A 10,242-nucleotide genomic window follows, 5' to 3' on the forward strand; every position below is an offset into this window, starting at 1 on the left:
CTAGGTCAGACCCCGAGATTCAAAACAAGTGGGTAGGCAGGCCCATGAGGGGGGCTGTGAGCGATCTGGGTGTGTGTGTGTGTGTGGGGGGGGTGTAGGCGGGTTTACACACCTGTGGAGGCATGGTGTTGTACTGAGAGAACTGAGGGGGGTATGCGGGCCCAGGAGGGGGGTTGTGAGCGAACTGAGGCATGTCCTTCATGAGCTTGTGGTACATGGACAGGGCCTCCATCAGCCGCTGGTTTAACGAAGTCAGCTCGATGTGTTTCCTGGGGAGGAAAGGGGCAAGTTTAAGCGAGGAAAAATTTCACCTTGTAATTTTCATTAATTGATCACAAACTGCTATTATTTTTGTTCGGCCTGGTTGCATTTTGACCCTGACCACGTGATTTGTCGTCAGTCGAGATCTCGTTGGCAAGCGGGTTGCACGGTTTCTTTTGCTCGTCCTTTCACCCACCACCACCCCCTTTCTCCACCAAGTAGTTTGAAGTTTATGAAGGTTATTTTAGTTGTTTAAGTACTAGTAATGCTGTGTTTTCGTTGGAAAAGTTATGTGTGATTAAACCTTTCCCTTTTTTGGCCAAACCGTGTCCTTGTTTGAGTTTGTTTGATAATTTGAAACTTTGTATCATTTTTAATGCACATTTAGACAAATATGTTTTCGGGGGAAAGGGGGCAAATATAACTTCAGCATAGTTTATTTGTTAGTTTGTTTGTTTGAACCTTTGTTTATTCATGAAAGCTCAAATCGGCATGTATGCCGCTTTTCATTGAGGTTATGAGGGACAAGGCAAGGGTCAAACAAAGTATGAGATATAGTTTACATCATTTAAAGTCCTTATGAGTCTTATAAGCGTATAACTCTATATAGTCTTTTTTTTTACATACATGGTACAAAATATATAACACTGAAGGCTGCTACATGAGCCCTACTTTGCTACTTGAACATGAGCACACATTAAAAGCATAAATTTAAAATTTACAAGACTACACAGGAGGAGGACACCAGGGGTACATTTAAAGTGGATCATCCCCTTACCTGTCAATCTTCTCTAGCTCCTGGTCAATCAAAGGGCCCATCTGCTGGCATGCATCTGTGGTGAAAAAATACCACACGATATTACTTAGCTTTGAAAACTGTACAAGCAAAAACTTTAAGGTAAAAATTGTACATTACTAGTAGTAGACTGAATCCTCACAATAACATGGATTTCAAGCATTCAACATGTACCACTAGTTTACCTTTATTCGTGGGGTAACCTATATCTGTTGTCTAAAAAAACAGCGTATCTAAGGATATCAAGTTGACGGACGGTGGTTTCAAGCTGCAATGCTGTGAAAATATTGCAATATGAAACTACCATTTGTCAACTTGATATCCGTAGATACCCTGTTTATAAAAATAATGGATATAGGTTACCCCACAAATGAAGGTGAACTAGCATTACACGTATCAAATCATTCCATGTAGCTATGGATCTATGTATGAAAGTCTTCTTCATGGCATAAGTTCTCGGTTTTTGCAGTCTGTATGTGTGCTTGCTGACATGACATGTCTTGTAACTGTGTTGCTGTGTGACAGGAGACAAGTGGCTGTAGAGAACTGCTGGTTGCTGTGTTGTGACTATCCTCTGGAACTGAGACAGGCTATTGCATGTACAAACAGCTAGCTCTAACAGTGAAGATGTGATGTTGAGAGAGCGGATAAGAGTTAGTTACCTTCAAAAGCCCGGAGGTGTGGAGGGTCCGTGGCATCATCCCCGGTCGGGTTGGCATTTTGGAGCATGGCTAATGTTTCATTCATCTTTTCCTAAACAAACACAAGAGAAACAAAGGCCTCAAATCTAAAATTCAAGGTTCATAACAAGCAAAGCATATAACAGATATCAGTCATCTGAAAAATACTACTAATGGAACAGTTAGAATTTTATCAGAAGAGGAACTTTATGTGATCATTGCCAAGGATGAATCCAGTAGTGACATTTTATTTTCTAATGGCATTGCAGGGTAAGGAGTGAACTACTATCCAGATGGCACCCACGCTAGGTCTTGCTAGATGCATGTTCTTACCTCATCTATCTCCACAGGCTCTGGCTCTGGTTCCACCGTGTTGACAGTCACCTCCTCATTAAACTGCACTGTCTTACCAGTCTTTACTACCACTGGGGGGATAATTAGGCAAACATTCAGACATGGCATCATGCTTTCTGTTACTTCAGGTCTTTTAGTACTTAAGAAATTCAATCAGTTTTATAGGGATGGAATAGAACAGTTTGCATGACAAAAATGACAGAGAAAAACCAAACAATCACACATGGTACTTGCTGTTCTGATCCGTATGAAAAAGCTTGCCGACGAAATGTTCAAAATTATTCCGAAAACCAAGCATTAAGCTTTCTGTAACTTCACGTTTTCAGTACTTTAACTAGTTTAAGAAATTCAATTAGTTTTATAGGGTCCATCATGGAACAGAACAGGCTGCATGAAAAAGTTTATATTGGCAAAAACAAACACTCATGGTTCTTCCTGTTTCAATCCATATTTTATCTAATCAACCTCAAAAAATGAAAAGCTTGCAGGTGAAATGTTCAAAATCACTCCAAAAACCAAGCCAACCCAGACTGCAAGACTCACTGATCATCCAAAATCACCAAAGTTTCATCTCAACAAAATTATATTTCTGTGCTCTTTGGGTTTGAACGTTAAACATCCACGTACGAAATGTTTTGAGGCAATTTAATCCCTACAACAGTTACTGGATGAAAAATTGGATATTTACTTTTGGATGTTTTGAGTGATGATATCAAATGTCACTTAAAACATCCGAAAGTAAATATATGATTTTTATCCAGTTGTAGAGATTTAATTTCATTTAAAAACCCTCTTTATGTACTTCTCATGTTACAACTGCTGAGAAGGGCTTTCTAAACATATCCTCATGTATTTTTTTTGCAAACCAAATTAGATTTTGTTTTGATGACAGAGCTGTGATTTTGGATGATCCCTGGGACAAACCAACCTTTGGGAGAAGCGCCCTGAGCACCGGGTTGATCTAAGGTCATCAAAGACACAACAGTTACACATTGACCTTCACATTCGACCTTGAGAAATCCGAGATCCGTAATTACGACCCAATAAGACTGAGCTTGTCCTGTCTCACTCAAAAAATCTCTGTACTATCAAACAAAGTCACATCACAACAAAAATACACAAATACACGTCACCACACGAGCACACTACTCTGTCACAAATACTGACATTGAAGCAAACATACAAAAAAAACTGTCTAAAATGACCATTTTAGGGACTTGAAGAAGATTACAGTAGAGGGGTGGTCACTATACACAGTGCTTGGATAGGTGGGAAACACAATCTACTGGTAAGTAACCACCAGAAGTGTCCAAAATGGCAAGGCGGCTTCTTTTTTCTTCATGTGTGCCGCCCTCATTTAGTTGAGGGCTCAGGCACGGGTGTGAGTATCTTGAGTAACATCCTCTGAAGTGACCACTGGCTCAATACTTTTGATAGCTAATTACAAAACGATTGCTAACCACGAAAGGATTGAGCCTGTGGTCACTACAGAGGATGGTACAGTAACTGTAAATGCAGAAACTTTTCCGGTGGTTTGATGTTTGTGGCTTTTGCGGTGGCTGCTTCACCGCGAACATTTTTCCATGGCAGTAAGGGACTACAGTGCATGGTGCTGCCGCAAACTTAAAACCACCACAAAAAGTCTTTTTTCCGCTACCACGAAATTAAATCCCTGCGAACTTAAATGCATTTACAGTACTTACGCTATAGGGTGTGAGGGAATTTCATCCGGGTATAGGGGACACAGGTGGCTTGTGGCTGCTGGTGGTTTATGCAGATGTGGTCAAGTAAAGGTTTGACTGCAATGTCTGAAGAAAGGAAATTGTTACAGTTATGAATGCCTTACCAGGCTCTGGGTCTGCGTTAAGGTCTGCTGTCACAAAGTTAGCCGGGAACAGTCCAACCCCGCGGTACGTCTCTCCCTTCCACCAGTTGGGGTCACTAGGAAAAGGAACGAAGAATAAACAGTGACACACATTGTATCATACATGCACCATCATTAATATTTTCCATGTCTACAAAAAGCTCCTGGCTTATGATTGTTTTATATCAAAGCACTTTTTATTGTATATGATGCTTTGAAGCAGTTGACAAAACAACAAAAGTGTAAATGTGTAATAGCAGCAATAGCTATAACATACGTATTAACCATAATTCAATTCAAACATAATCATGTAAAGGTGAAGTTACTAATAGGTTGATAACACAAAGATAAAAATATAAGTCATTGATAAACCAGTATGTTTGTATAAACTCTCTTGAAATTATGAGTCATTGTTTTTTTTTTTAATTTTACAATCTTGATACATCAGATTCTTCGGCCTAACCCATTTTTCAATATTTCAAGGGAGAACTGGCATGTTCATAACAAATTGAGTAATGAGTCGCTGATAAACTGGTAACTTGATATCTTGATTACATGATTTGAGCTTCGAGTTATTGATAAACTAGTAAGTCAGTAACTAACTAACCTGTCATCAAGGACGCTGATGATTTCTCCAGCCTTGAAGGTCAACTCATTGTCCTCTGCGGCCTCAAAGTCATAGATAGCTCGGACCTTCCGTGTTTCGGGTTTGTGACTTGGCGACTCGGAGACCGGCGCACGTACGGAAGGGTACAGACTGCTGGAGGATGGGCTGGATTGGGCCTCCTTTAGGGACAGCTCGATAGCTGGGGAAAACAGATATTGAGGAATTATTATGTTTTACCAAAGGAGAAACATATTGCTTTTCTGGGTTTTCGTTTTCTGGGAGAAAATAGAGAGAAATGCTTTGTCAATATTAATGTGAAATGTCAAAGAGTCGTCTGGAGGAACTTTATAGTGTCACCGGACGAATGACTGAACTGAACTGTAGGTATTTTACACAAAACACATTATACCTTCATGTTCTTTACTGTCTGTGTGATGATTCCATTCTCAGTCATACACCCTTTTAACTTTCTATGAAAACCATTGCATAAAACAATGTTGTTGTTTTTTTCAATAAAGAGAGCAGAAGTCTTGTCTATTTCTTATTGCTACTAAAATTGGGAGTGACGAAGGCAACAGTGATTGTTGAAAATTTGCTCCGCGTTTACCTTTGTGTTGGAAGATTGATTAGCATTGTATTACAAAAATGGGGTTGGAATGACAAGAAAATTTCTGCCTTAAAGACATTGTGTAAAAAGATAAAAGTGTAAAGGAGTTTATCTTTGAGAATTTAAAGAAAAAGAAACAAGGATATCTATTCTATACCTTTCAAGATGTCGTCCTCTTCTTGCTGACTCTGGACCACATTAGGATCAGCACTGAAGGTCTTCGGCTGGGTACTGGCAGACTGGGGAGGGGAGGGGGTTTATCACATTACAATGACCATGTGTAGAGTGTTAGATTGCTTAGAATGGTTTAGTCCCCCCCCTCACCAATGGAACAGTCTACGCATGCGGACTGGGGCTGGGGAGGGGAGTCGAGTTGGAGGGATGACTCAGTAAATACACGTTTCTACACGTCTGTGTGTGAGCGTGTTTATTCCCAAGCATCAGTGGGATTGAAGCCAGGTTAACATAGCAGGGCTCGAAATACCACCTGCATATGCAGGTTGGTGCAGGTAAAATTGGAGCTCTGCAGGTATTTCTGGTGTCTACCTGCACCTAACCTGCACTGGTCCATGTACTGGGTTTTATACATAAATGTCATATGATGTAGGTGTATATGGATTGTTATTAGCTGCATTGACTGTTACCACCTACAAAGTATAAAAGAAAATATAGCAAATAGTTCCTCAACAATTTATAGTATGATCCATACTTCCTAAATTCAGAGTGGTGCAGGTACAATTTGTCTGGTGCAGGTAATTTTCAATGTTACCTGCACCAGTGCAGGTATGCAGAAAAAAGTATTTCGAGCCCTGCATAGAGATGACCACTTGTAAAATGTAACTACTACCTCCCTACAGACCAAACTTGACTTGAATGAGTAAACTTGCCATGGATACTAGGAAACTTCATTGAGCCTATTAGCTAAATACATACATTGTAAGGAGCTAATCTTCCTGGACTTACAAAAATGTAGACATTCAAACTATTTCACAATGGAAGAAAACTACCACAAACCACCGTTTAGATTGTATTAATGTTACATCTATGACTTTGTGTTTGGGGCACCACACCAGCACAAGTATTAACTATTATACTGTCTTGCAATACTAATTCTATTCAAATCAAATCGCAAGAAGGGAAAGAGATCCCACCTTTCCGCTGGGGTCGGGAAAAGAGTGTCCCTCCGACTTGAGGCTGCTGTATAGGCTGGGGATCAGGCTCAACTGTGGGTCGTCAGCAAAGTCTGCTGCCCACTGTTGGACTAGATCCTTCAGCTTGTCACACACCTTCGGATGGGCCTGGAACCAGACATGTATGGTGAGGAGTTAAAACATTATTCTATCATAAAATGTAGTTCATACAGGCTTTTAGCCAGGCATGCGTCCAGGCGTCATTTGGATGCGCTGTTCCAAAAAAAAAATAAGAAATTGGACACACTAGACGCCCTTGCAGTGGGGAGCAGATCCTCTGAGTCTGACAAGCATGAAATTCTGATTGACCAGGGATGCTACTAGGGAACCAGACATAAACAGTGAGAGTGGGTACCTTAAACATCAAGGGGTTTCTTTCATAAAATCTTGAGTAGACAGATTTGAAATAGTATGGTATTGCAGTTACATGAATACTTTTTTTTAATATAGATTAAATGACGAAATTTCTATTCTTTTCTCAACTTGAATTTATTGTATACTATGTTGGGATGAGGGTCAGTAAAGGTTCTCTCAAACAGTGAATTCTAAACAAATATACAGAACAAGCCTTTGAAAGCTACTGTACTTTGTCCTAGCACAAATGCTGATGTTTAAAAACTGCTGATCAGGCTTTTAGCTAGGATTTTATAATAGGGAGTCCAAACTTATTGGTGAGTCGCGGTAAGTGACTATTGTAGGGGGGTCCGGGAGCATCCACCTTCCATGGTGCAGTTGAGTTTTTGATGGTTTTAAGTTAAAACATTCTTAGGTATCCCAAGAGGCAAAATACTGATACAGATGTCACAGTAGAAGACTGTGACCACAAATGACCTGGTAGCATCCCTGGTCAATCAGAATTTTATGCTTGTCAGTAGATTTTCTCCCCAGTGCAAGAGCATCCAGAGTGTCAAATTTCTTGTTATTCTAAGAAGAGCGCATCTTCTGGACGCATTGACGTATGCCTGGCTAAAAGCCTGGCTGCGACATGTACTTGCCCAATCAGTATTTTTACTTCCCCGGAACAATCGGGCTAGTGAACTTGTTCAACCCAGTTGTTTTGTTGTCTCACCTTGCTGAGAATGGAGCGAACCTCGGCACAGAAGTCCCGCGAACAAACCTCCAGATGGAAAATCTTCCCACAGTTGTTTGCGCACGCACCGAGGAGCTGGAATGGTGGAGAGGATAAAAAGAAAAAAATCTAAACTTCACGACATAAAATTGATGGAGATGTATTTTCGCATCCTTGATACAACAGATTCAACAGCAAATATCAACAACAAGGGCTCACAGACAATGTCAATGAGTTCGGAGAACCAGCATGACAAAAAATATTCCACATCTGTCCCCGAAATCTTTATAACATGACACTGTTGAAAATCTATTTTCATACGCTTAAAATGACAAGTTTAACAAGGAAAATTAACAACATGGGATCACAAACAATGAGTGGGACAGAAAACAATTCAAAGCTAAAGACAGTCAGGTTTCAATGAGAAATAAATAGAAAGCATAAATTCGGAAAAACAGCATGACAAAAAATATTTCCACATCTGTCCAGTGTCACCGAAATCTTTATAACATGACACTGTTGAAAATCTATTTTCATTTGACACATTTAGCAAGCAAAATCAACAACATGGGATCACAAACAATGAGTGGGACGGAAAACAATTCGAAGCTGAAGATAGTCAGGCTACAATGAATGAAGAAGACCTTCATTGTACCGTGTATTACATATGTATGTATCTTTCTGCTCTCACAAGCTAAGTACAGGTATCTGTATCTATATAGCCGGTATAACCGCCATTCGGCGTAACACACCAGGTCAGGATGATAAAGTTCTAGGTAGTTCTGAATAATCTAAATAAAGTACAAGCACAAGTATTAGTGCAGTAAGAATCAATGAGAAATAAAAAAAATGTGAATTGTGGACCCACCGTGAGAGCCTGCATGGCCACATGAGGTACCCTGTGGTTGATTCTCTTGATGATGGACCTCAGACAATCTTTGGGGCTGAAATAAACAACAACAAACACATTAATGTTTTCATGAGGTGCGGCTGACGTAAAACATGGGCCCCTGGCTTAACGTCCCATCCACAGAACTGCACTTTTTCCAGTAGCAAGCAATTTTCCTTGAACCACAAACTATTTTGCTTTGTAACAAACATTAAATAGTTCAACTTATAAACTAACCCTATCCTGATCATCATTATCATCCAGACTTTTTAATCTGGTGAAGAGGAGATAAAGTTCTTCCAGTTCCAGTACTACCCTTTCACATGCCTTAAAATAAATGAAGTACAGTAGAAGCCAGTTAATTGCACAACGGATTAACGCACACTTCTGTTAACTGCACTTAATCCCAAAATCACAAACCGGTACGGTCCAGCTGGATAACTTCACATAATTGCACCAGCCTGATAATTGCACGAAATGTACTGGCAAATAGGCCATGCAATTAAGCGGCTTCTACTGTACATGTAAATCCAACTGTCCCTACCCAGAGGGCGTTTGTCCGACTCTGTCGCAGATGTCCATTATCAACCCCCAGTCTTCTGTTGTGTTCATCTCACTCGTCACCTTTTCTGTGGGCGGAAAAAACAAAATCAGTCAGTCTCTGCATTTGGTTATATCTATATTGTTATAAAGGGGAATGGAAGTTCCATAGCCTTTTTAAGGCTGTGTAACTGTAAGGGCAGTAAGTTGTCTGTCGTCGTATCCATTTTTGATACGGTATTGGGGTATCTGGGGTACAGTATTGAAATGCAGAGACCATCCTTCTCCTTCTACCACCATTTACCTCTACAACCAAAGTCAGGTATTTTTACACCTGGATGAAGTGAGGAAAGTCGTGTGAAGTGCCTTTCTCGTCTAGCTAGGAATGCCAGGAATCAAACCTGTGACGTCACGATCTTGTGTTGCTCCTGGAGCTACACTAGCCATTCAACTTGAATTTCAAGGCCACCCACTTGCCATTCACTGTAACACACACTAGCTTGGACAATCTGCAATACCTAACCTTTGAGCATACCGATACTGTAAGAGCTATTCAAAGCTTGTGAGGATGCTCCTATTGCACTTACAAATTCCATTCAATTCTTCGATACCTCTCAGAGAGAAAAAAAAAATAATAATAATAATTAAGAGCAAGATTCAAAGGCTGACTACATTTGTTTGCATAATATTATGGCAGAACCCTGAGATAGAAATTAGATTAGATATGAACTTCTCTAAAACAATTTGTCATCTGTAACCTGTTGTAGAGTGTACCAGAGTATGAAACAACTGAAACTGAAGATTATGTGGATAAAATTTAAAAAATACGAAATTATGCAATATGTTTGTTCTACATTTCTGAGTAAAATAACTTTATCAAACAGTTTGAAACATCAATTTGATAAGATTTAAGCATGTTTTTTCTCTCCTTTCACGAACTGATGTTGGTATGTTTCCCGTTTTTGTATGTTCACAACAAAACGATGGGGATGACGCGATGTAAAAGTGCCCCCCTCCCCACATCACAAAAATTATGATTTTTGTCTCCTGCTAAAATCGTCTGATTTGACCAAACTTACCGACATCGGGGTCGAAAGGCGACGAACTGCTGAAAAGAGGCATCTTGAATTTTAGTGTGGCGGTCCAACAAGTCACTAAATGTTTTCTGAAGTTAAAACTACGCGATCAAAACATTCACTCCCTGTCCAAAAACGTCGACGTCTTTTTTTTCTGCGGTCCTTTATCACTTCCTGGTTAGTCATCACCGCATCAAAACAAAATAATCGATAAATAAACCGAATTCCAATTCAAATTAGTTCTATAACATTCTAACGTTAAATATTATGAAAATTTGTAAATTATGGTGATGTTATTGTATTACAATC

At 39.8% G+C, this 10,242-nt stretch overlaps 1 protein-coding gene across 3 annotated transcripts in view; it reads right to left on the reverse strand.

Annotated features, from left to right (window-relative positions):
- The window catches only part of LOC118404566 (signal transducing adapter molecule 1-like), a 12,699-nt gene extending 2,574 nt beyond the window's left edge, over positions 1-10,125 (reverse strand). The window contains exons 1-13 of one of the 3 annotated variants that reach the window (XM_035803736.1): positions 9,937-10,125; positions 8,862-8,946; positions 8,297-8,372; positions 7,429-7,524; positions 6,321-6,467; positions 5,327-5,408; positions 4,563-4,761; positions 3,938-4,032; positions 3,020-3,052; positions 2,071-2,159; positions 1,720-1,810; positions 1,040-1,094; positions 113-269 (exon numbers count right to left, since the gene is read on the reverse strand). In XM_035803736.1, the coding sequence (XP_035659629.1) occupies positions 113-269; positions 1,040-1,094; positions 1,720-1,810; positions 2,071-2,159; positions 3,020-3,052; positions 3,938-4,032; positions 4,563-4,761; positions 5,327-5,408; positions 6,321-6,467; positions 7,429-7,524; positions 8,297-8,372; positions 8,862-8,946; positions 9,937-9,979 (1,248 nt within the window). In that variant the 5' untranslated portion in view covers positions 9,980-10,125. Of the gene's footprint in view, positions 1-112; positions 270-1,039; positions 1,095-1,719; positions 1,811-2,070; positions 2,163-3,019; positions 3,053-3,937; positions 4,033-4,562; positions 4,762-5,326; positions 5,409-6,320; positions 6,468-7,428; positions 7,525-8,296; positions 8,373-8,861; positions 8,947-9,936 lie in introns of all 3 variants that reach the window. The other 2 variants (XM_035803735.1, XM_035803737.1) reach the window with 2 other exon arrangements.
- Positions 10,126-10,242: the final 117 nt, after the last annotated feature.

The sequence above is a fragment of the Branchiostoma floridae genome, chromosome 17 (genome assembly GCF_000003815.2).
Source record: "Branchiostoma floridae strain S238N-H82 chromosome 17, Bfl_VNyyK, whole genome shotgun sequence".
NCBI classification, from domain to species: Eukaryota; Metazoa; Chordata; class Leptocardii; order Amphioxiformes; family Branchiostomatidae; genus Branchiostoma; species Branchiostoma floridae.